Below are 26,803 nucleotides of genomic sequence, written 5' to 3'. Positions count from 1 at the left end.
TGTGTGTATCAGCCTATTTTCTTTGGCCTGGAATGCTCTTTTCACTGCTAGCATATTACTATTACAGTTATTAATTCACTACTCATGTTGTTTGAATTAATCGTGGACTAGTGGGCTGCACGTTGCAGCTTTTTACCGACTGCATCTCCACTCTTTTGTTCAGCTGCAGACTGCTGAGAATGAGAAGGTGAGGTGGGAATTGGAGAAGACGCAACTCCAGCAGAACATTGAGGAGAATAAGGAAAGGATGATGAAATTAGAGAGTTATTGGATTGAGGCGCAAACCCTGTGTCACACGGTGAATGAGCACCTCAAGGAGACGCAAAGCCAGTATCAGGCTCTGGAGAAGAAGTATAACAAGGCAAAGAAATTAATCAAGGATTTTCAACAAAAGTAAGCAGCTACGCCAGGCTCGGCAAATGACTTAGGGGCCAGATAGGAAACATGCATGTGATATATTTTGAAATATGAAACCCACTATTAAACACCTGTAAGGTAAACACTATTTTTCACTTTTTTTTTTCATGAAAAACATGGGGGTTTTATTCTGTAAAAGTGTTAGTTGTATTCAAGTATTAGTTTAGTGTTGTTGAAAAACAGTACTATCACTAAATAAACAGTTTGTCTGTAGTATTCCAGGTTGGACTGTTTCAGAATTACTAGATAATCAGACGCGATTGCAAACAACCGAGAGTAGTCATAGTAAAGCATTTGATTAGCAATGCTTGCAGCAATTCATAGTGGTGATGTATCAGCTGGATTCACACCCGCTGTGCACTACTGTAACATCAAAAAGAAAATTGTTTTGTTACATTTTACATTTTATTTTTCTTCTTCTTGTAGATGCCAAGAATGTTTGAGCTGAGTTGAGCTAACTGATGATTACCTGGCCCCCTCTGTTTCATGTGGTCCCCTCTCCCTGATGACTAGCAGGAATAATAACATCTTACATTTCTGTAACAGCTTCCATTCCCCCAAATGTCTTTTTTTGCAGCAACTTTTTCATTCCCTGCTGAAATACACTCATTTAAAGAAGAAAACTGAAAAGTGTACAGCAATGTCAAGTGACAACTGGGAGTGCGGAAGTGAATATCCTGTCCCATTAAAAAGGGGTTTAGACAGTCAAAATGCTGTTACCCGTCTTGAAATTTCGTGACTGTTCCAGAGCTAGCTGACATCTTGTGTGCTTTCTATTACAAACGTCTTAGATCTTCAAAATAAAAAGAAATAGGGAAAATAGCTAGAATGAACTTGGATGGCCTTTCTGCTGTTACTCTACTTTATATTACCAAAAGATCTAGTCAGTTGGTTTTAACTATCTCAGACTCCTAAAATCACCTAACAGGTTTCCTTATAACTTAATAGAAAATAAGATTTGTACCTGGAAACTTACAGATGTCCTTTCTGTGTCGGAGTACAGTCATACTCTCATAAAACTGAGACTTTGCTCCATTTCCTGCAACAGAATACAGCATAAACTAAGCTAACCTTTTTTTCATAGAAAATATAAATTATGAAAAAAATAGTTTGATTTAACTGTTTTGATTATCAATTAGAACAACTGAGATTTTTACTTTTTCACAGATGAATTACTCTTACCATTTTTATGTCTTTACCTAGTATATTCGCTTAGACTAAGTAATTGTTTAGGGTTTTGTCCTAATCGCAGTTTCATCCTTCTTATTAGGTTAGTAATAAAATATTTGTTGAGGATGGAATTTTCTGATACACAGCTTAAGATATATTAGAAAATTATATTTTCTATTTGAACCTGATTGCTTTGATGACAGCAAATACATCTTTTTTTTTTCCCTAAGAGAACTTGACTTCATCAAACGCCAGGAAGCTGAACGAAAGAAAATAGAAGATTTGGAGAAAGCACATCTTGCAGAGGTTCAAGGCTTACAAGCTCGTGTGAGTAGTATTTGAAGAATAAGACAATTCTGTCTGATATTCTGGAAAAAACACACCTCTTCTAGATGTGTGTGTTATGGGTAACAGTGCGTTATATTTATTTCAGATACGAGACTTGGAAGCTGAGGTTTTCAGGCTAATGAAGCAAAACGGGAGCCAGGTTAATAATAACAACAATATCTTTGAAAGACAGACGTCTTTTGGAGAAGTTTCTAGAGGGGATCCAGTGGAAAATCTGGATACTAAGCAAGTGTCCTGTCTGGATGGCTTAAGTCAAGGTTTGTTTGAACCAAATCATAACTTCTATTAATATGTATGTATAAATAGCTTGGTTATCATTTAGGATTTAAAGGAAACAATAATGCAGGGATGTTGTTTTTCCAGAATTCGGTATCTAATGAGATCTGTATCAGGGTTATACCAAATAATACCAATATAGACTCCCAGAATGGCTGTACAATGTATATTCTCAAAGAAATGGAAGTGACTAAGTGCTAATAAAGCAAAGATCATTACTGATTTCTTAAAGCTGTCAGTGGGATGCTGTCAACATTTAGGTTTAATTCGATGCTGCTGTTATGTTAATAAAGTAGGAGAAAATTGTGTTTTCTCCTATGTTCCTAAATCTGTCGTTAATTACACAACCACCAAAGATCAAACAAGAACAAAGTTACCAGAACGAGAAAAACAACGTTAAATCTACCATTTTGAATGGATCTCTAAAGGTTCTGATCCCATCTTGGTACAGACATCAAAAGGAACCATGTCACCATTTCTCGGGATGGAGCCTTTTGTGAATAAAATGCAAATCCTATACTAGCACATTAATTAAAAATCTTGATTCAGCTATAGCACAGCCTGATTTGCAGCATAAGACTTGTAAGACTCTGTTCTACGTTACCAAAGAGCCAAAACAATTTGTGGCAACACTGAAATCTGGATAGATGCTGTCAGCAGGGTGACTGTAACCTTTACTTGTTTTGCGTAGAAAAGATAATCCTCATTTTTCAGGCTGCTCCAGTGAAAATATGCAGATAACTTCCATAGCTTTATTTGGAGTTTGAAGTTCCATAATTGCAAGTGGCTCCTTGCTGTTGAAGTATATGCAGAGTTAAAGACGATTTTAGTTCCACAGCCCTGGGATAAAATTGTTTGGTGCAGGAGCAACACTTACTATGTGTTTAGGGACATCTGTGAAATCAGGTGTCAGAGGTGTTGGGATTATGACGAGGGAGCACCAGACTCTGTTCCTATATAGATTTTCATTTTAAATAAACTATAATATGATTTATTTCTCTGGTGAAAGAAAACATGCATGGCATTACCAAATAAATTAATTTCTAGCAAGCACAGAAATACTTTATTAAAATCGGTATTGTAGCAGTTATTTCACGTGTGGACTGAAATTGAATATTGCTCTACAAACAAATCAATACAAATTACATTTTTCACAAAAGAAGTGTATAAAAATGAGTTAGTCCTGATGAAGCAGTATTTGAGTGATATGCAGACCTTGTGGAACTGGTTTCCACAAATCTTCACAAAGCTGTTTCTTTCTGGCAAGTGTTTATTATACTGAAATCTCTGAAGTTCAGAAGAACACTCAGGATCACCAGAAAGTTTGTATTTCTGCCATAGAGATTCAGTAGGTGTTACAATATATTTAATACTTAGCAATGCTGTTAACAGAAGCCATTTCAGTAGTGTGCATCAGGAAAGGAAAGTGTATTTTCTTTCCCTTACTCACACAAATCATTTTTATACTTATTATGGTAACGATGTCAGCACACACGCACGGCTCAGTAGCAGAAATCCAGGAATTTCTACATGTAAAAAAAATCCTTTGTGAAATTCTTTCTAAAAATTTGAAAATTCTTTATAAAGCATTAAAACTCTCCATGTCAGTACTTTCAAATTATGTTTTTCAATTTATATATTTTCATAAAAATTTTCATTTTCCAAGAATGGCCATTTCTCATTGTGAAAACATTCCCCTGGAGGAATGTTACCAATGTTCAGTACTTCTGAGAGTGAGAATAGACAGTCTGTGAATTTAAAAACCCAAGTTTAACCACCTGAATACAAACACAAATTATTTTCTAGGGAAAATAGACAATCAGCAGTGATTTTTTGAAAGCAGAAAAAGCATAGTTAGACCTTAGATTCCAGGATGGATTTGCGTTTTTGACAAGAGAAAAAGAAAAGCCCTTTTTTAAAAATTAAGAGATCTCTAAACATGCTGTAGCACCCTTTGACTTCATATACCTTTGTCGGTAAATTCCGTATCAGACTCTTTGAAGTCTGCATCAGACTGTAATGTCGTGATACTTGGTCTTCAGAGACAGAGCCTGTGCCTCGGTATCACCCTTGTGTAGACCTTTTAAGAAGAGACTTGCCATTGTCTGCTAACACTAATCACTAATAATTACTGTGTTTACTAATTGGCCCGTGGATCTTTGCAGAGGCGCTATAAAGGACAGGGGAGATGCCCACAACGTCTTTGGAGGGTGAGCAGAGTTGCTGTGGGTGCAGTGCTCTGTGCACGCCATCTCTGTGATGTTCATGCAAGTGCTCCTGTCTCTTTTCTGGATTTTATTTGGCAAACATAACACACGCTTCTTCTCAAGCCTGAGCATTGCATTTATGGGGTGAGACTGTGTATATGCAGCTACATCCCATAATTTTTATTGTGAAGTTTGTGGGTCTGTCTTCCCTCAGAAAATCAGGTTGTGTAAAAATAGATATTTTAATTAAAATGATACCAAGTGTTTTTTGCTTCAGTGTGATATGAGGCGTTTATTAAATTCTTGCATGGTAATAGATTTGGGAAGATGTGATGGATGCAACTTGACGGTCGCGTACATGCGAGCATAGCTGTCCTTGCTGCTGCAAGTGCTCCGGCTGTGTTCAGCATCATGCCAGACTGTACGGCTCCTCAGGCTGCGACAGAACCTCGTACTGAGTTTGAGGGGCTGCCAGTAACATCAGTGGAAGTTCGAAGGAGAAATGAAAACTATTATGGTCTACAGAGTTCTTCCTTTGCTTTGCCAGGGAATGCTAGAAGCCTGAGGATTGTGTTTCTTTTACAAACACATGATTTATTCTAAGAGCCCAGAAGGACACATTAAGTGCAGCGTAGTTTTCTGGTTTAGCGGTCATGAGCTGTGTCTGCAGTAGAGAATCGAACTGTTTACCAGAAGGAGTCAGTGGTTTGAAATGTAAACAGTTCAGTGCTGATGCCGACCTTGGTGGTATTTGCTCATCTCTGCAAGCGCCTGTTCAAGCCGCTTTGATGGCTGTACTTTCTGTGTGCCTTGGGATACCCAGGGATGCGTCAGTTCACGGAACAAGATTTTGAAATCTATCATCCTGTATAGCGGAAGAACAGTGGCAGGACAGACGAGCTCTTTCCAGCTCTACAGTGGTCCTGAAGTAATTTGGATGGAAGCCCATTGGAGTCAAGTGGTTCAGCACCTGCTGAAAGAAACTCTAATTACATCGTCTCCAAGAGCAAAATAAAACCTGTTGTGACTTCGACATAAGAGATTTATCAGACTCCCCAGTGGGCTGGGAGATTTCTGGAGAAACTCGTGGGGTGTATGTTTGTGCTGAGGAGCAGTGAGGGCCAGCAGCTCTCTGTGGAAGAGGGAGCTGGGACCGAGGGTGACAGCACCTGTGGCCAGTGCAGAGACCACCCGACAGCAGCCCAAGCATGGAGAGCAGGGCAGGTCCAGTGATGAAAACCAGACATTGTCGGCGATGTGGACAGTGGGATTGCCTGTACCCTCGGCATTTGCCAACACAAAGCTGTGTGGTGCGCTTCGCACACTGGAGGGAAGGGATGCCATCCAGAGGGACCTTGACAGGCTTGAGAGGTGGACCTATGTGAACCTGGTGAAGTTCAGCAAGGCCAGGTGCAAAATCCTGCACATGGATTGGGGCAATCCCAAGCCCAAATACAGGCTGAGCGGAGAATGGATTGAAAGCAGCTCTGAGGAGAAGGACTTGAGGGTGCTGGTTGACAAGGAGCTCAACATGACCCAGCAATGTATGCTTGCAGCCAGAAGGCCAACTGTATCGTGGACTGCATCAAAAGCAGCGTGGCCAGCAGGTCAAGGGAGGGGATTCTCCCCCTCTACTCCGCTCTGGTGAGACCCCACCTCGAGTGCTGCGTCCGGCCGTGGAGCCCTCAGCACAGAAAAGACATGGACCTGTTGGAACGGGTCCAGATGAGGGCCACAAAAATGCTCAGAGGGCTAGAACACCTCTCCTATGAGGAAAGGCTGAGAGAGTTGGGGTTGTTCAGCCTGGAGAAGAGAAGGCTGTGGGGAGACCTTCTAGCAGCCTTCCAGTACCTGAAAGCAGTCTACAAGAAGGTTGGAGAGGGACTTTTTACAAGGGCACGTAGCGATAGGACAAGGGGTAATGGCTTCAAGCTGAAAGAGGGTAGATTTAGTTTAGATGTAAGGAAGAAATTCTTTCCAATGAGGGCAGTAAGGCACTGGAACAGGTTGCCCAGAGAAGCTGTGGATGCCCCCTCCCTGGCAGTGTTCAAGGCCAGGTTGGATGGGGCTTTGATTAACTTGGTCTAGTGGAAGGTGTCCCTGCCCATGGGAAGGGTGTTGGAACTAGATGATCTGTAAGGTCACTTCCGACCCAGACCATTCTATGATACAATTCTATGACAACAGGGATCAGCTGGGAGCTCAGGCAGGTTCATGGCAGGTCCGAGGGCAAGCCAGGAGGTCTGTTTGTGGGCTGCTGCTCAGGTCTGGATCCAGAGTACATGGCCTGAGGGCAAGAGCCCAGCTTAAAGGCAGCCTCTGACAAGGAAGGAGCCCCTGCTGATGCTGCGTGAGCTCTTTCTTCGCAGCACACTGAACCTTGGGTAGGTACCCGTAGTGCAACAGAGAGCTGCCACTGAGTGCAAGCAGCCAGCCCTGGGGTGGAGGGAGCAGTAAGCTCGAGGCCCAGGTGATATTTTGCTTAAACAAGGCAAATATGGCCACTTCTGTGAATAGGTGTTTGCAGCACTGTGTCAATAGTTCGCATGATTTGAGCTGTGAAGGGACAGGGTGTATGGAAGTATGTGCACCTGAAAGAATAAATATAAGCAGTTCAAGTAGTGACAATGTGCAGTACTTGCGGCGGAGGCATAATTACAGGTCAGGCAACGCTAATGATTTTGTAGTGTCATCTGTATATAGAATTTAACTCTTACACAAGCAAAACATGGTACGGAAAGTCTTTGCAATGCTTTGAGAAGATGCAGATCTGCAAAAATAAAAATTAGTTTGAGTAAGTCTTACCCTGTAAATAAAATACAGCCTTATCTACTGGCATGCTAGCTCAGCATGTGGCTCTGGTTTTGAGAGACAGTTGAGCTGAACTGACAGATTATTGCTGTTGAAATGGGAGACTCCACGCCATCCCTGCCCTTGTCCAGCTGCCTTGTTCTGCCTCTTCCGTTGCCCTATGCTAGCACTTGCACACTTCTGTGCACACAGATTCACAGAAATAGCCGAAAACTGACCTAAGAGGGGAAGAGGTTGGAGTGTCAGACTAAAATTGGGTAGTTTCTGCTGGATCAATCATTCGCTGTGAGGACTGCACAAAAAAAAAATGTTGAAAACATAAAGAATCTATTCCTTGTCTGATGTAAAATGCGATAACACCTTCTAAAATATGTTTTGTCTTACTGCAGCTTTGCAAAATGTTAAATTTGCTGCAATACTCAGATTTCATTTGAGTGGATGTTTGATAGCTAAGAGAACTGCAGTTATGTTAGCTTTATTTGTAGAGCTAAGTCATATATGGAGTGTTTAGTATACCTTGCTCACAAGACATTCTTAAATGGGGGGGCTTTGAACCTGGGCAGTTAAGATTGTTTCATTGTTCCATTTTTATATGAAATATTTCTCCAGTTTTCATGTATGACATAATGATATTTGGGAAGTACATGAAAGAGAAAGGATCTAAAACCGCTTTCCCTTCAAAACCAAAGAAACAGGTTTTAATGAGTTTTCCAGCAGAAAGTTATATGTACAAAGACAGCAGTGAGTAATTGTAAAAGTGACGACGCCCATCTCTTTTCTGATGATATATGAAAATAATGCAGCTCTGGGATTTTGGTTTTTATTTGATTTTGCTATTTTAAAATTCGTAGGGCAGAATACAATATCTTCTGCACAAACCCCACATGTTCAGAAAGTACAGCAACTTTGTAAAGAGTTAAGTGGGAGAGGAGAGTACATCTCCCAGCTTTCACCCAGGTCTTTTGGTGACTCTGATGGGTTTCGTTGAGATGATTACTGCTGTCTTCTTTCAAATCTCTCGGAGAGTTTTTGAGCTGTTAGATCAGTATTATGACAGATCTGACAGTCCATGTCCTGCTCCACACAGTATGGTTGTTTTTTCTAGTTAATCATGGAGAAGCGGAGTCCCACCTCTCTTGTGCAGATCATGGCTTTCCCATTCCTGCCTTGAATGGCTGTGATTCAGGGTGCCTTTCGTGACCTTCTGGGTTTTTACTGTCATGCTAAACTTTATGCACCATCACTGACAGCTGGCTGCAGTGAAAATTTATTTCAGCACTCATGGATTCTTCCTGCAAAGCTGTAACACTACCTGTCTAGCTATGGGAAAGCTGAAACCAGAGAACTACAGCAGACGGTGATAATCAGGGTGATTATTAATGATCATGTCCTCTCGATTCCTGCTTAATGAAAGGGGCTTGACAGAATGTCTTCTGATGTGATCCGAGTGCAACTGAGGCAAGGCTGTATGTGTGTTAGGTTGCTCATATTAATGTTTGTATGAGGGACCACAATGGTTTGTGCTGACGGAGATGTTTTACTGAAGTTTATCAAATTTATGTAAGCTTTGTGAGTTTGAAGGAGCTCTGAATAAAAGAGAGAAGGGCCTAAAGGAGGAGATAATTGTTCTGACTCTGCAGCAGGGGAGGAAGTAACAAATAAGACTGCTAAATACTAATGAAAAGACGCTTTTACTTGCAGAAGGATTGGGGCGAACAATTGAGGCATCGTGTTTGTATTGTCACATACAACTTTGAACAACAGATGACCTCATCATCCGGAGGAGGATTGGCATTCTGCTCTGCTGTCCCCTCCTGAGAGGGATAACGTTATAGAGCAGCAACCTGTTTCACTGTAGGTCCAAAGGAATGAGTTTAACATTTGTTTCATAATCCTGTGAAAGGCTGCCAGTCCTTTCAAGTAACCAAGTCACAAAGGGTTGTCTGATTATTTGGATACTACCTGTATTACTCTTTGTGTGCTACTGACTACAAACGTTCCTTGTTCGTAGTTCGTACATATATTGCACAGGGTTTTTTGGGGGGATGATCAGTACAGGAGAGAACAAGTCGTTTTCTTTAAACTTGTAAGCCATTCTGGTTATGATCAAATATAGAAGACTGTTTGCGATATGTAAGTTGATGAGCAGCCTGTAAAACTGGTGAAGTTACAGGGAAATGCTTAATGGGCAGCTGTGGTAAAAAAATGGCAGTCCAGTACCTCCTTCACAAGTGGCTTTAAAGAGCAGCATTGGGGATAAATGAATTGGTCCCGTTGGTCTAAATTGGTATATTTGTGCAGATCCTGGGAAATGTCTGTCAAAAAGCAGTGAGATGGGGATTCCTTTATGCCCTGATGGAGGAGAACTCTTTGTAGGCCAAGCAAGTGTCTCTGAGGGAGTCTAAGTGGACCTACTTTCTGGGCTAGTACAACTGTGTTTGATGACTGTGTTGTTTTTGTGTGGTCCTTCACGTAACAGTGGGAATAATTTGTTGCATTTTTAAATGTTGATTCGCCATTGTGCAGTTACTGGATCTGTATAGTTAAACTTGTTAATAATGGTTTATGCAAATAACCATTTTCTTGCATGTGTACTTTAGCAGTGATGAAGATACAGGTACAAGTAAAACATGCAAAGTAGATGTACTTAAAATTACAGGTCCTATCTCAGGAAAAAGTAGTGGAAGATTCTTCTGTTAAATACCTTCAAATCATATTTCCATACAGATTTCAATGAAGCTGTGCCAGAAACAGAGAGACTGGACTCCAAAGCTCTGAAGACTCGAGCTCACCTTTCAGTGAAGAACAAGCGGCAGAGACCTTCTAGAACAAGGCTGTACGATAGCATCAGTTCAACTGATGGAGAGGACAGCCTAGAAAGAAAGGTGAGAAGGACTCTACCCTCTCTCTGGCTTCCTGTGGAGGGCTAGATTGCCCCTGTAAGTCATTTCGTCCTCTGTCTTTGTCCTTTAGTTGTAGCACAGGCAGTATTTATTCCTCTGTGGCCAGTATGCTATGTATGTCCTTGGGTGATTTGCAAGTCTGGCCTCCTTTGAGTCAGCACACCTGTTTTTTTGGTTTTGTTGTGGGTTTTTTTTTAACAGGAATCCTGGGCTTTCCAAGTTATGTCTGCTTTATAATGCAGAGTTGGTCCTTTCATTTATGCAGGAGGTGAAAGGAACTTGAATCATGCATTTCTCTATTTGTTAATTTGTTGACACAATTGATATGATATTTACTTGTTGTTTTGTCCGATTCTGACTTCCATCTGAAAGCAAATACCAATAAACAACACTGTGTGTGATATCAGAAGGTAATGTCATAAATTGCTAAAGTGTTTCTTACAAATAAAAGGCTAAATAATGAATAAAAGAATTGCATGTTCAAAGTAAACCTTGCTCTGACTGGATACTAAATGGTATAACCTGCTTTATAATCTCTTATACCAACAGCCGTCAAACAGTTACAATAGTCCCATGCACATTTCAAAATCACCACTGCCCTTATGCATGAGAGCATCCTCACCAGCATCAGATTCTGGTGCTTCCTCCCTCTCCCCTGTGGCTAGCAGTGCAGCAATCTCACTTGACAACCTAACTGAAAACCAAGAAGGAGGACAGCACCGCAAAGGAGGTGTCCTTTCCCCGCATGCTCGGGGAGACACTCCACTTTCCTCTCCTTCAAAATCTGGGCACAGCTCTGAAGCATCTCCTTTGCATCATCCAGCTGGCAGGAATATTTTACAGGATAAAGGTATTACTTTTTTTTTTTTTATTACAATAAATCAGTGCATCATTTCTCTCACTTGCATCTACTTTAGGAACTTCTGTTGTGTAGTAGGACCTTAGCAACTAGAAGGCGATCATCTCATAGCTTCTTTTGTGTACCTGGAAGTAAAAAAATTGCAATTGACCTTGTATGATGGTATAAGAAAAGGGCAAAGTTTAAACTGACATCGGGAACTGCCTCTTTTTTTTTTTCTTTCTTAGAACTTACTGAAAAAGATAAGGAGAAGTTGCCTTTAAGAAAATCTTTTCCTTTGTTTTAAAAAATACGAAATTATTGGAGCTTAGGACATTTCTGTATTAGAAACATACTTAACAGTGTACTTAGTTGAATTATGTGATTTTGGCACTGCTAGATGCTTTTTTTGGAGCGTGGGGAAGGGAGTGTGAAACAAGAATAACAGATTGTAGCTTTTAATTGCTGAGAGGCAGCACAGTCTAGATCAAACAAGAGGTCAATGTCTGGGAAATCTTCATTTACAGAAAAAAAAAATTAAGTCATTTGTTGAGGAGGCTGGCCACATTGTAACGTATTTAATTCAGATTCTTTAAATGTAAGCTGGATAAAACATGATGCAATCATACCTAGCTCAGGTACGTTTCTCGGATACTGATTTATTCAATGCATTCAAAGGGAAGGGGTCTGAAAGGGCCAGTCAAATCTGGCAAATCAACAAATGGTTGCAGTACTGGTGCCAGGGCCAGGGGTTCGGCTACTTAGACCACGGGACTCACTTTGAGAAACTTGGTCTGCTGAGGGCTGATGGGGTCCATCTGTCAGAGAAGGGGAAGAGCATCTTCAGTCATAGGCTTGCCAAGCTGGTGAAGATGGCTTTAAACTAAAGTTGTTGAAGGAAGGGAATCTCAATCCATCCCTCTGCTACTGGTTTGATGTCGGTTCAAGCAATAGATGCCCAGAGACTGGAGAAGGATCACAGGTCAGCAGGAGAGCACCTGGACAGCAGCACAAAGGAATTCCAGCCACTCCAGCCAGCTGCATCAGGGGGCCCAACTTCAATTCCTCTATGCAAACACATGTAGTATGGGCAGGAAACAAGAGGAGTTACAGATGTGTGCATGCCTGCAGGGCGCTGATCTTGCTGACATCGAGGAGACGTGGTGGGATGGCTTCTATGACTTGAGTGTTGCAATGGAAGGATACAGGCTCTTTAGGAAGGACAGATAGGGGAGACGAGGAGGGGGTGTCGCCTTCTGTGTCAATGACCAGCTAGAGGTCATGGAGCTCTGCTTGGGATGGGTGAGGAGCCGACTGAGAGCTTATGGGTCAGGATTAAAGGCAGGGCAGGGACAGGTAACACTGTAGTGACAGTCTGCTACAGGCCACCCAACCAGGAACACCAAGCAGATGAGGCCCTCTGTAGACAAATAGGAGGAGCCTCACTTTCACAAGCCCTGGTGCTCATGGGGACTTCAACCACCTCAACATCTGTTGGAGAGACAACACAGCAGGAGATAAGCAATCCAGGACCAATGCATTGATGATAACTTCCTTCTCCAAGTGACAGAGGAGCCCACGAGGAGAGTTGTTGTGCTGGCCCTTGTTCTCACCAACAAGGAGGGGGTGGTGGGGAACGTGAAGCTCAAGGGCAGCCTTGGCTGCAGTGACCATGAAATGGTGGAGTTCAGGATCCTTAGGGCAGCGGGGAGGGCGCACAGTAAGCTCACTACCCTCCACTTCAGGAGAGCAGACTTTGGCCTCTTCAGGGATCTGCTTGGTAGAGTACCATAGGATACAGCCCTGGAGAGAAGAGGGGCCCAAGAAAGCTGGTTAAGATTCAGGGACCATCTGCACCAAACTCAGGAGTGATGCATCCCAACGAAGAGGAAGTCAGGCAAAAATGCTAGGAGGCCTGCATGGATGAACAAGGAGCTCCTGGCCAATCTCAAACACAAAAAGGAAGCCTACAGAGGGTGGAAACAATGACAAGTTGCCTGGGAGGAATACAGAGAAATTGTTCAAGTGGCCAGGGATCAGGTTAGGAAAGCTAGAGCCCTGATGGAATTAAATCTGGCCAAGGATGTCAAGGGCAACAAGAAAAGCTTTTATAGGTATGTCAGTGATAAAAGGAAGACTAGGGAAAATGTGAGCCCTCTGTGGAAGGAAGCGGGAGACCTGGTTACCCGGGATATGGAGAAGGCTGAGGTACTCAATGACGTTTTTGCCTCAGCCTTCACCTGCAAGTATTCAAGCAACACTGCCCAAATCACGGAAGGCAAAGGCAGGAATGGGGAGAATGGAGAACTGCCCACTGTAGAAGATCAGGTTCAAGACCATCTAAGGAACCTGGAGGTGCACAAGTCCATGGGACATGATGAGATGCACCCTCAGGTCTTGCAGGAACTGGAGGATGAAGTTGCTGAGGCACTGTCCATCATATTTGAGAAGCTGTGGCAGTCCATTGAAGTTCCCACTAACTGGAGAAAGGGAAATATAACACTCATTTTTAAAAAAGGAAAAAGGGAGACCTGGGGAACTACAGGCCAGTCAGTTTCACCTCTGTGCCCAAGAAAATCATGGAGCAGATCCTCCTGGAAACTATGCTAAGGCACATGGAAAATAAGGAGGTGATTGGTGACAGCCAACATGGCTTTACTAAGGGCAAATCATGCCTGACAGATCTGGTGGCCTTCTACAGCAGGATTACAGCATTGGTGGATAAGGGAGGAGCAGCTGATGTCATCTATCTTGGACTTGTGCAAAGCATTTGACACTGTCCTGCATGACATCCTCATCTCTAAATTGGGAGAGACATAGATTCAATGCATGGACCACTCAGTGGATAAGGAATTGGGTCAATGGCCGCACTCAAAGAGTTGCGGTCAACAGCTCGATGTCCAAGTGAAGATCGGTGACAAGTGGTGTTCCTGAGGGGTCGTTATTGGGACCAGTGCTGTTTAACATCTTCATCAGTGACATGGATAGTGGGATTGAGTGCACCCTCAGCACGTTTGCTGGTAACACCAAGCTGTATGGTGTGGTCAACAGGCTGAAGGAAAGGGAGGCCATCCAGCGGGACCTTGACAAGCTTGTGCAAACCTCATGAAATTCAGCAAGGCCAAGTGCGAAGTCCTGCACACAGGTTGGGGCAATCCCAAGCACAAATACAGGCTGGTCAGAGAATGGGCCGAGAAGGACTTGGGGATGCTGGTTGATGTGAAGCTCAACGTGTCCTGGCAATGTGCACTTGCATCCCAGAAGGCCAACCGTATCCTGGGCTACATCAAAAGCAGCGTGGCCAGCAGGACAAGGGAGGTGATTCTGCCCCTCTACTCCGTTCCAGTGAGACCCCACCCGGAGTCCTGCATCCGACTCATCCATGACAAGAAGGACATGGATGTGTTGGAGTGGGTCCAGAGGAGCGAAAGTGAGCATTAGCAAGTTCACACTTGTCTTTTTTTTTCTTTCTTACAAGATCCTGCAGTGTTGTGGGAAGAGCTGAAGTGGCATGAGATCCATTTCCTCATTATTGCAAAATGATGAGGCATTTTCCTTGTTTCTGTGTTAAGCACAACTTTTTCATGTATGTGTATGATTAATGTCTTTTCTTCAGTTCTGCCTGTTTTGTACCACAGCATCCTTTGACAAGGCAGCTGAGGTGAGCCCTGTGGGCAACCCTCTGTTGATGTGAGGCTGGCTGAAGCTGTGTTGTGACCTTGTGCCAGAAAGTTAGGTCTAGTGTCCTTTCACATCCATCAGCCATAGGTTACTTACAACAGCTCCTTGAGGCTAAAAGTGGTGGATTAAGTGGCTTCTGTGTGATTTATTCTGAGGAACTGCCTCTCCCTCACCATATCTGAAGAACTATGAGGAGTCAGGGAAGGTGCACCCATCCCGAGTGGTCAAAGTCCCCTCGTGCCCAGGCAGGGCACCTGCAGCCCTGGTTCGTGGCCGCTGCCATGGGCCAAACACTGCGTCCCTCCATGTGTGCCAGGCCCTGCACAGTCACATCTGCTCCGCCACTGAAGCTGGTTTTGGGACCTTGCCCATCCGTCCTCCACTGTGTCCCATAGCTGGCGTGAATGCTTTCCCCAGCAAATCGTTGTTATTCAGAGGGCTCCGGCTGGGTCCAGCTGCGTGTGAGTGGAAGCACAGTGATAAAAGTGCCTGAACAGAAATTTGCCATCCTACGTAGCTGCTACGTGTCTCTGCTGACCTCTCCGGATTATTTCTTCTGCTACAACAGCAGAACCTCCATCTGCTAACTGCTTTTATCATTTGCCCCCCACAAAAGCAGTGCGTCTTGCAATTTCATTTACTTTTATTAGGAAGTTTCTCAAAAAAGCCCACCATACCCCAGCACCCAAGCCCCACTCGCTGGTGTGAAAGTAAACATTCCAATCTTTTATTCTTGAAAGTGGTAATTTTGACAGTGGTTAAAAGAGAAGTATACATTAATGGTGAAAGAGGAACCGTAAGAGGAGAAAGGAGAGGAGTATGCACAGTGTAGGGTTGATGCAAAGTGTGCGTTGCCTAAAGCTCTCCTTGGCCTCCCCTGGGGAATGGATTTCTTCTCAGGAGACTACACCTTGGTTGTGTCATTCTTCCTTTTACTTTATATTTGTTTTCTTTTTTTGGCGTGAGGTTACTTGTCAGTGGTTCTTGAATGTTTTTTTTAACAGAAGGACTTGTGTTAGAAGAAATAATATGGCTCTTAGAGTGTGGGTTTTGCAAGAGGCTTATTTTCTTGCTTTTCCCAGGATTTATGAGTCACTTGTGGATTGATTCTTTTACTGGAATGAAAACTTTGCCGAATATTATCCACAAAGCAATATGCAGAGTTCTTGTCTACATACAGTGGACTGTCCTGTGGTAGTGCTGTGGTGTTTTGGGTTAATTCTGAAGGCTTGATTTATGTCAGCTACAGTAGGAGAAATCCTCAAACCCAGCAGTGCTTTCAGTTAAGAGCCACCCTGCATCTGAGGTCCCCAAACTGTGAGAGATGTGAATGACCTTCATTTGCTTCCTCTGGAATACTTGGGGACACTCTTCATGTTTAAGAATCACAGCAACTGTGTCTGATTTTTTTAACTGCTGTGTGTTTTCTTTTAGTTTCTGTATAGATTTCACCGGATGTTTTGCAGACTCAGATGCATTGTTTTGGCTTCATAGATACTGCAGGCTGTTTCCTCTTCAGGCTTTAACAATGTTTGTAGAAGAGATCAAAAATTGGTGGAGGTCTCAGGGCAAATGTATTACCTAAGCGATTTTTAAATTATTTTTTTTTTAATTTGGAATGGTTGGATTTCAAGTTAAACGTTTATTTTAACAAAGATGTTCAAGCTGAACAGATAACCATTACCTAGCATGTCCATCAAAAAGGCAACCTTGGCTCCAAAGTTCAAGAAAGTATTTCAGGAGTCGTTTTGGAAGTAAAGCATACATGCTACATGAATTCTGTAAGAGGCAACTTAAGCAGCTACTGCTGAGTTTAAAAATGGATTCACTGTGATGTTTACCTGTAAATCTTTTGAGTTGTTTGACTTACCACACCTTAAATAAAACTCAACCAAAATTAACTTCTCATTTTTTTCAATTAAAATAAGATTTATTCATATGTATTTTCGAATTCTGGAAGTATTTATTTATTTTTATTCATTTTCACACCATCTTCCTAAAAATGGGAAGAGTTCACCTAATTAAAATAAGAATTCACTGAATTAAATTGTGTTCCAATCCCCCTGCCATGGGCAGGGACACCTCACACTAGACCAGGTGTCCCTGCCCATGGCGGGGGGTTTGGTACTAGATGATCTATAAGGTCCCTTCCAACCCAAACCTTTCTTTGTTTCTATGATTCTGTGTACTCACACACATGTACATGTATGCATATCTAATGACAAAAAGATACACAAACTGTTCTGGATGGAAAGTGGAATAGCTGTCAGTAGCAATTAAAAATAATAATGTACATTCTTCCATGTACGAATGTATCCTAGATGGTGCCACATGTGCTCAGGCAGCAAGAACAACTAGCCCTACTATAGGGCATGCAGAAAAACTAAAGCGAAAACTTGCAGATCTTGGGTAAGCATTTTGTTATTTAAAATACTTTTTAATTAAAAGGATTGAAAGTAGAATTTCAAAGATGTTACCTGATGTTTTCTAATATTGTTGTAGGGCCCCCCTGAGAAGGAGTTCAAACAAGGGCAAGAAGCGGAAAGAGAAAGAAGCTATTAGGGTGACCTATGGCAGTAGGTATGGGTAAAAGATTGAGGTTGCAAGAAATATGCCAGAAACATTGGAAAAACCTAATCATCCTAGCAGATGGGAACATTAACAGTCCCACTGACTTCATATAAATAAGTGTTAAGCTTTAAGGTAACCTGCTGAGCTTACAAACCTAGATTTCTTAACTAATGAAAGACTAACATATAATCTAAAAATACTTGGAAGCTTATAATATTGTGGCGTCACTACTGTTGTTGCATCCACTAATAGGATTTGCAGAAACAGGTTACCAGAGCTGGCCCACAAGGTACACATATAGTAATACCCGTGATCCAGCAATCTTGACACAATTCCACATATTTTTTGGAAAAAGCCCCCAGAGCGAGGATGGGCAGCAGCTGTTCACTGCAGCTTCACGGCACCCACGTCAGGAATGCCTTCAGAAGGGTTTTTTTCTGAAGATGGACATTATAAGTTGAAAGCAGATAGGACACTGGTCACATCACCAACTCTCAGGGAAGGAATTGTGAATTCTGTAATAGATCTGATGAGACCACATCGCCAGCATCTGGTATCTGAATAAATTAATGTTTGAAATAGCAGGAAACAATCTTCTCTGCAAAAGCTAGTATAGATTTTTACTGAAGGTCTCTCCTCGCATACTGATGAGTCTGACAAGATCGCAGCTAAAGGGGGTGGCACCTGGTTCCAGGTGTGAAAGACATGCATTCAGTTGGATGTCAGGAGTGCTAAGCAGACCGAATACATCCCAAAAGTCTAGAAAGGACATAGCAACTCAAAAACTCTCTGCACATAAAACGATGCAAAAGAAATCCTACGTGATAAAAGAGCTATCTAAAGAAAGCAAACTTTCAGTGCTACTCAGAAAATCATTGTGGTGGAAAACAAGTATGCCGCCGTTTGTGGAGTTTTGCTGACAGTCTAATATACAGAGCCCCAGTGACAAGAATATTGGGTAGCTCCAGAACATCAGAGAAGCACAAAAAAACCTTAGGCTTCTGACTTGCTCCCCGAGGCGCGCTGTACTGCAGTGCAATGTTCTGTCTCATCATACATTTGTACATTTGCATGCTGCAAATACCTGGCAGAATCTTCAGTGATCTTAGGCAGCAGTCATCGCCTCTCTGCTGGTGCCAGAAAACCTGTTCCAGTTGGTTCCACTGGTGTGTCTGCTTGCAGCGTGCCTTGGAGTTAGTGATGCTTATTGCTGGACTTCCCTAGTGACAGGGAGAGATTTGTTAAAGGAAATGATCTGCTCCTCTGTGTAGCTGTGAGGTGGCTAGTGCCCTCAGCAGGGTGTTGAGCATCACGCAGCATTTAAACACCAAGCCACAGGGTGGGGGAAATGAATGTAATACTTGTTTGTAAGAACTTGATGTGTTCCGTATACCAACGTAGTATGTTGCAGAGGTCTGTGAGATACCATAGTTATCTTCCTTAGAGAAAGCATATCTCAGTGTAGAGAGATCAGTTGCATATTAGACCATTTGATAAATCAGTTATTTTTATTGTTTGCTAATATTTCTGAGTTTGTATACTGTTAGTGAAAGCAAAGTTGAATACTGCTTTCAAAGTCACAATTTGTAAGCATTTGTAATTCTCACTGTGCCTCTGCAAACTGGAATGTTATTATTTCAGTATAATTTTTTAAGCACCCATTGTCACTTCCTTTGTTACTAACTCCAAAGAGTTTACCTCAGAAAAAATGTGAGGATGTTTTCTCTACAGTCCAAAGCTGTGTACGCTCTTTGAAAGAAGGAAGGTGATAATCAAAAGACAGCATCCTGTTACAGTTATGTCCATTACAGCAACTGATTGATGTAGAATTAACCACGCTGTCAGATAGATGTTGCATGCATTATTTTGCCATTGCCAAAAAATAGCACTCAGGATCTGTAAATAAAATCCTGAATTATTTCCTAAGACTGCCACTAATGTTACATTTATAAAAAATTCCCCGTTTAAGTAAGAAGCACATATTCTCCTGCCTGATGCTAGGTGATTTGGGCAACATCATTCATTTTTTCTTTCTACTTTCAAGCAAGACTAGAGGATGAGGGAGGAGTACAGGACTTGGTCAGACACATCTACCTTTCTTTATGTAGCCAAAGAGAGGGAGGGATGATTCTGCTTCTGTGGGTGGGGGCCCTTTGACAAGCTCAGTTCCATCCATACAGAAAAGAGGCTTCACCATATACAAAGCTCTGGTGATTATGTTAATAATGATGTAGAAGCTGTCCAGAAGGTAGAAGTTCAGGGGAGATTTACACAAGTGCAATTTGCAGGTGGCTGCAAAGAGCAGTAGAAGTTTAATGCTCTGAAACAGTAATACATACACTGATAGAAGTAATATGAGAACATGACATATGCATAAGTTCTTCAAGGCAGACAATTTGCATAGTTACTTTTAATTTACATACTGTACTGTTGACATATTTAGTGAATAATTTAGGCATTTTATTTTAGAAATGTTACCTTTGCCTTGATCCACTGCAATCTTTGTTACTACAAAGAGAGAATCTGATAATATCACATAGGTGTTTATTTCATTTTTCTATATTAATATTATTTATATTTGATAACTTTAAAATCAAGATAATAATACTCTATCAGTATTTAGCTGTTGTAACAACGGCACGATGGATACAGACGCACCTGCTTCATTCTGCCTGTGCTCGAAATCCAAGCCAGACCTTCTCTGAGAACCAGAGCCCGCTTGGGTCAGTGCTGAGTCTAATCTGTTTGATCATGCTGAGGTACCACTGGGGCTCAGCAATGCACCAGTACAACATGTGGCTTCTTGGCTGGGGCCAATTTGGTTCACATCCAAACGGCAGGAGTACAGGCATTTTCAGCTGGCGTCTGTCTCCGTTTGCTGGGTGCTTGTTGTCTAAGAGAGCTTGAGTTAGAAAAAGAATCAGAAGAACCCACTTTTTTCTTCTTTTGCTGAAAGAGAGATTTCAGGCATGCCCCTGCCAGCTGCATGCCACTCAGTTCTTTAGTCACAGCTACAGGGAATGTCACTCTTTTTACAATTAACTGCCTCTGTCGCATTCTGTTTTCTCTTAACACATATTCCCACTCCTTTTTCTTAAACAGGACCACCAGAGAGATGCTGCAGAAATTAGCAAACACTAAATCTTTAGCAGAGCGATCCTCTTCTCTCCCACGCTGTGTACCGTTCACATGGTATGGAGAGAGTGGCAAGGGATCCAATTCTTCTAGCAACCTGCCATCGCCTACCAGCTCAACTGAACCTTCCTCTGAAAATATAAGTCCAGCTAAAAAAGGGTCAAAGGTAGAAAATAAAAACTACCTTATTCCCGCTGTGTTGAGTGGCATAATTGGCTTCATGTTTCTGGAAAAAGAACAGGCCAATATGTGACTACTACAATAAACAGTGCATGGTGTTCATTGTACCGTAAAAGCTCATCCGAACGGAACATCTCTGTCATTGTACCATTCCACATTCTACCTTTTTACTCTGTCTTAATGTACATTAATTCAGTAAACTAACTGTGGTGTGCTGTACCGTAACAAAAGCAAGTGGTGCCAGTGGAAATTAGCATTTGGATCCACTGAACAAATGCTAGATTTGTGTATTCAATTATAGATATTTTCTGCATTCTTCAGGACTGATTGTGGGAATACCTACCCATGTTCAAATGAGATGTTTGCAAGCGAAGAAATGCTGTATGCTGTCAGTCATCTGCCTTTTTTCCCCCAGTAATGAAATCTGTTTGTCATGCATGCTGGATGTTGGATTTAATTCTATATATGAAGATGCTTGAACTGTAAATATGAACTATTGCAATTTAATACATCTGTGTGATTCCTTTCTATGTGCATGAATGTTTCAGCATGATAACTCCTTAAATAACCCTTAGTTATAGTAATATACTTAGCTTTTTCATGTTTATTTTCACTTCTGGAAAATATTTCTCTGCCTTTATCTTCTTATAACTTGTAGCAGTTGGCTTTTTATATTGGGCTGGTAAAAAGAGACAGATACGGTTCTCAACTTTATGTACAGGACTATGAATCAGAAATCTAATTTCTCTGTCTTCTGCAAACACATGATTGTGCATAATAGCAGTTTTCACAGGCATTTCTTACTCTTGTGGTGCCAAAAGCTGGTGACACCTTACTTCTGCTGTGCACCAAGCTCTGCAGGGTCATAGCTGTGGTTGTGTTATATGGCAGGGAGAGCAACACAAGGCTACCAGTCCAAATCAGACTGACAGGGAAGACCACAGATGAAATCTCTGAAGGTGAAAGAGAAACTAATAGGTTATCTGGTTTCTTCTGAAAAAGAAAGATTAGGATTAGACATGTAAATCCTATTTGTGCCTTTAAATAAACATGGTATAAAAACAATTTTCAAATGGGGAAAAAAAGAACCCCCTTTTTCAGTTAGTATTAGGTTGAGGGTTTGGTTTGGGTTTTTTTCCCGCTAACATAATTATTAGCCGCCCTTGGTTATCTTGTGTTTTTCCTATAGAAAATTGAATTTTAAAGACTGAAATTCATAATAAGGCTGAAGCTTGTACAAAATAGAGGTGAAAGAAAAATCAGTACTTGGTAAAGATGTTTTTCACACAACAGGAGGTAGAGCTGCTGAACTCCTGGCCTAAGAATGCTGTGGGGGCTAGAAGTTTGCATATTAAGGAAGCTGCTTGGATTTTCTTCTCCTCTGTAGAGCTCGGAAATGCAGAACAGGAATTCTAAACGTAGGTGTGAGGAAACTGGTCACAAAAGCATTTTGATGTTCTCTGTGAAGTTTACGGGCTCCTAAATTAACAGTTCCTGTACTGCTATTCAGGTTTTTAAAGCACAGCGTGATGCCAATATTTAGTTGGATTTCTAGCAAAACTAAAAGGACCAACACTTGATATTTTTGGAAGACTTCTTGTTTTCAGGAAAGATAGGTCAAACATCTTTGAGGGAGATAAAAGGATAACTTTTTTGGTGTTCTTTTTGGTTTTGATGTTTGGATCCATTTTTTTTTAAATTGAATTTCAAAGGTGAGATGCATTTGATACTCATTTAGATGTTAGAGTAGAGATTAGAGGTCTCCGTATCATCAACTATATATTCAATTTAAATGGACTATCATGGTGTCCTTTATTTTTTAAAAATTTTGGTTTTTTATGGTTCTCACTCTAATGTGAAATATTTGTTAATTTTTGTCTTCTTCTGATGGTAATTTTGCTGTATTCCTGGAAAATATGTGCACGCTTTTGCTGTTCTTTGCTAGAAGGTGTGATGTCTGTCATTGCATTGTTAAGAAAAAACAGTGTTTGTTTTATGGTTATTATTACAGTAAATAACATCAAATATCCAAAGATCTCTTTTACTTTCAATTTCATTTTTTTCTAAAGGTATAGGCAAAGAGGGAAGATCCTTTCACTTTTCTAGGAGATTATTTGGGACTCAGAAATGGATTCACAGCATGTTCTCCTTGCTCTTTCAATAGCAGTTTTCACTTCTCTCTGCTAATTAATCGTCTGTTCTATTCTTTGTGCTACTGCCTGTGCTACGCTTGTCCTAAATATGTGGAGGACAGTAAACTGCTAGTGATTAACCCGCGGAAGCAGTAATTTAGGTCCACGATGAGAGCCAGCATCTTAAGAGGGAGTCTGGAAATTGCTTTCAGACCCCTTTGCTATTCATTGAGGCATTAGGATGGCAAAGGTGTCTCTTGAACTATGCAGTGGTAAAAATACTGTGCATTCTATAAATGTTAACAATAGTAAAAATTAGGCTTCCTCATGCGTATTGTAACTGGTTTGGTAAATGACTGAAATCACTCCTGAACTGTGTCAACCTGGAAGACAGAAAGCAGATTTCCCTTTTAGATGTACATATGAGATTGTTTGTTCATTCTAACTCATCTTTTTCTCCACAGAATTTCACATTCAATGATGATTTCAGTCCCAGCAGCACAAGTTCGGCTGATTTGAGCGGTTTAGGAGCAGAACCTAAAACCCCAGGTTTCTCGCACTCCTTAGCGCTGTCATCGGATGAGGTATGCTGATTAAATTGTTTAAGGTGGGAAATAGTTGTTTTCTTTCTGCCATGGCCTTTTGCTTAATAATTATTCAAATAATAAAGGGATATTTTTTAGGCAGTAGAATGGGAGAAGAAAATTAATCTTGGCTTCAAGGTTATGATTTTTCTTGTTCATATAATAATGACTTGAAGGTCCTATGGTGTTATCATAGGAAAGTAGAATCCAGTTGTTTTCCTAAGAGTTGCTATATCCTCACACATTTCAGTATGTTTTTCCTACATTCTAGATACATACATGTGGACCTATAGATATATATACACATACGCTAAACTAGACTGAACTGAGACAATTTTGAGATAATAAACGTACAGTATAGTTTGGTAAATATAGTTGAGATGTAAGGCACCCTCACCCAAACTGATATTTACCGTGATACATGAAAATGATAATGACCTGTATATGCAGTAATTGTATGTTACTGTACTTGAATGTATGGTGTTGGTTAGAACATATATATATATATTAATCCACTTCACATTCTTCGTGCTTGCTTTGCACAGTGGATTTGAATTCAGTTACTTCAAACCAGTTTTTTCAAACAATCATAATATGCAAAAGCATTCCTAACCCTGTAAATTGGTGAAATAATTGAACTGAATATGATATATTGAAAATACTTTTCTTATGATACTAACTTTGTGACTTGGTTGTCAGTGAAGCTGCACAGTTTGACAGTAGCTGCCAATGTGTCCTGTGGACTCAGGAAACCTGTGCCTTTACAAAGACTCCGTAAAAACTTCACATTTTTCATGTGAGGTTTGAGCCAGGGTTTTTTTAGAGAGAGGAGGAACTTGGAAGTATCTAAGTCTTATTTTTTTATGGTAGTTAGGTTTGTTCTGTTAATGCCTGCATGCTTTGCATGGGTTTAAAGAATGAGAGCTGTTCTGTGCAAGCTCATTTGCTATAATGCAAGTCTACAAACCTAGCCATCCTTGAGAGGTTACTTACTGCAGGTAATAAAGGGCAAAAATTTATAAGAATCATAGGACAGTGCAGACAGGTCTGTATATTCTGTGAATTTATGAAAATAACAAAGTCATCATTTACACTTTATTTAGTATTAATACTATCTTGAGAGTACATCTCATTCTCTTAGCATGTTTCATTCCCCTTGTATTACGTATTTTATTGTGACAATACCCTGCTCCCAGTGGTATTGAATTAAAAGCTTGAAAATGCTTTCATTTTGCTTGTTCAGCTCTCTATCACTTCTGAAGCCTGAACAGGTCTATAGAAATGAATGTGTTTTCTCCATCCTCTGCTGCGCACCAAATGGCAGCCTCTGAATCAGGCAGCGTGTTCAGCAGGAGCTGCAGTGGAAGCCCCCACAGCCACCCTTGCAGGGGATTAGGCCAGCGTTGCTCTTCAGCCTTGCTTAGCGTCTTGCTGCGAGCACTCCTTCGCTCAGGCTCCTCTGGCAGATCTGACGCGATGATTTGAAGGAGACGAAAAAACTGAAAAGGTGGGGAGGGAGCCCAGTTCTTGCAGGTTGTTCTCCTCTAATAAAGGAGCTTTTGCTCTTGCAGTTGGAACCATCAGGAAGGTTTCCACCGGCTCTAGGGTGTCAAGACCAGGAATTCCAAGGGGATTTCGCTGGCACAGTCTCAGGTGTAGCTGCCAAATCATGTGTGTGCTGAGCTTTCAACATAACCTCTCTGCTTCTGGAAATGATTTTTTTTTAACGAAATCTCTTTGGTTTTGAGTAGCCATATCTGTTTGCCAATCTCAGTGCTGCCCTTGCCTGAACTTTTACATGCTGTTACATGTTCTGTATTTTGTTTCTATAATGCTTTTCTTTCCCATTTCTTTGTTGCTCCCTCACTCAGAGCCTGGATATGATTGATGATGAGGTGAGATACTAGTGTGCTGTTGTGGTGAATCGTGTGACCATCGCGTGGCGACGTACCGTCTCATTTGCAGATTTACGTTTCTTGTCTGGCGGTGTTGTGTGGCAAACCCCCTTGTTTGAGCACGACACGCAGATGTCACTGCCTCCTCTCTCCTTGTCTTCAGTTCCCCTCTCCTTTCTGCTAAGAGTTTTCAAGGCCGTAGCAGACTGCAGTTTTTGTGCTGTGCTGGAAGGGGGAGGAGGGTCTGTGTCGGAGCAAATCCACCGGGCCAAGCATCAGCTGCATTGAGCTCCTGCTGGCAACAGCAGAAGGAGAAGATAGTGCTTAAACCGTCTTTTCCCCTGCCCTGAGAACTGGCCAGCCAGAAGCGGAGAGAGCTCCCAGCATCGTCAAACCCGGTGTAAGAGCTGCTCTAACAGCAGACAGCAGCTGCAGCCTGTAGCAGCTGCTTTGCTGACCGTGGCTGGGACAGAGTAGCTTTTGTTTCAGGCCCCACTGGCGTACCCCTGGGTGGAATCGAGTGGCAGAGCAGGGACCTGGGGGTGCCCCCTGCAGCTGACACCCCACCTGCCCCTCCTGGTGCTGGCCAGGGCTGCGGGATCGCTGTGCGTTCCTCACCGCTCCTCTGTGTCGTCTCATAGTCCGCCATGGATAGCGTGCATCTCACTGGCTGTTTGATGTCATCACTTTGAACTTTAGAGTGGTTTTCGGAGTCTTTTTCCCTGCTGAGTTTCTTGTTTTATATTTTAAAGATCTAATGAGCCCGGGAAGTGGAATGCAGAATTCATTGCATCCTTTAGAAACATTCTGATTTGAAGGATAAAAATCTTGCGAGGGAATGGGAGCATACGTTTTGAATTGTGCCACGTGACCATTTCAGTCCCTGTTTGTGTTAAAAGGAATGCCAGTTCCTTTTTCTTCTTCTGTTTATAGAGAGAAGACTTTTTGGGTGCCTTGTACCAATTCTTAGATACCTGGTTAGATACAGATGTAGTATAGCGGCGTGATGTTGTTACTATCGTCGTGTAGAGACAGAACAAATACCTCTGCTCTGATGCTGGCGGTTTGTACAGAAGAATGTTGTTACTCACCCGTTACCCTATTAATAATAATGCAGCCTGTTCTCGTCACAGATCCTTGACGATGGCCAGTCTCCTAAGCACGGTCAGTGCCAGAGCCGCGCTGTTCAGGAGTGGAGCGTGCAGCAGGTTTCCCACTGGCTAATGAGCCTGAACCTCGAGCAGTACGTTTCCGAATTCAGTGTCCAAAACATTAATGGGGAGCATCTCCTGCAGCTGGATGGGAGTAAGCTCAAGGTAATTGACTGACTGGACTTCAAGACTGGCTGTAGTATTTATTGTCACTTTAGGTAATCTTAAAGGAACGAAGAATTCGGCCAGAAAGCAGAGAATTCCTATGTGGGGGGTGGTGATGGACCAGAATAATAAACACAGAGATAAAACCACAGCAACACAAATTCCCATATGCACGTGGATTCAGAAGCTTCAGAAGTAGAGAGCACTTGCTTTGTGAAAACTGGGTGTATATAACGTACCCATGCTTGCATGCATAAATCATATAGCAGGATGTAGAAGTGGTATTTGTATGCACGTATTTCTCGTCCAGCTCTGTTTTGCAGAAGGATGATTCAGAGA

General features: G+C 41.8%; 1 protein-coding gene across 5 annotated transcripts in view; it reads left to right on the top strand.

Annotated features, from left to right (window-relative positions):
* Positions 1-26,803, top strand: part of PPP1R9A (protein phosphatase 1 regulatory subunit 9A) — a 158,058-nt gene that overhangs the window by 124,044 nt on the left and 7,211 nt on the right. For 2 of the 5 annotated variants that reach the window (XM_075419316.1, XM_075419315.1), the window contains exons 9-19: positions 164-393; positions 1,818-1,914; positions 2,021-2,192; positions 9,957-10,114; positions 10,682-10,982; positions 16,973-17,060; positions 17,154-17,231; positions 20,325-20,523; positions 23,134-23,253; positions 25,125-25,148; positions 26,282-26,464. In XM_075419316.1, coding sequence (XP_075275431.1) covers positions 164-393; positions 1,818-1,914; positions 2,021-2,192; positions 9,957-10,114; positions 10,682-10,982; positions 16,973-17,060; positions 17,154-17,231; positions 20,325-20,523; positions 23,134-23,253; positions 25,125-25,148; positions 26,282-26,464 — 1,650 coding nt within the window. The remainder of the gene's footprint in view (positions 1-163; positions 394-1,817; positions 1,915-2,020; positions 2,193-9,956; positions 10,115-10,681; positions 10,983-16,972; positions 17,061-17,153; positions 17,232-20,324; positions 20,524-23,133; positions 23,254-25,124; positions 25,149-26,281; positions 26,465-26,803) is intronic. The other 3 variants (XM_075419317.1, XM_075419318.1, XM_075419319.1) reach the window with 3 other exon arrangements.

The sequence above is a fragment of the Opisthocomus hoazin genome, chromosome 4 (assembly GCF_030867145.1).
Source record: "Opisthocomus hoazin isolate bOpiHoa1 chromosome 4, bOpiHoa1.hap1, whole genome shotgun sequence".
Lineage (NCBI taxonomy): Eukaryota > Metazoa > Chordata > Aves > Opisthocomiformes > Opisthocomidae > Opisthocomus > Opisthocomus hoazin.
Note: the sequence above shows the minus strand (reverse complement) of the source record. Positions and strands in the feature narration are given on the sequence as shown.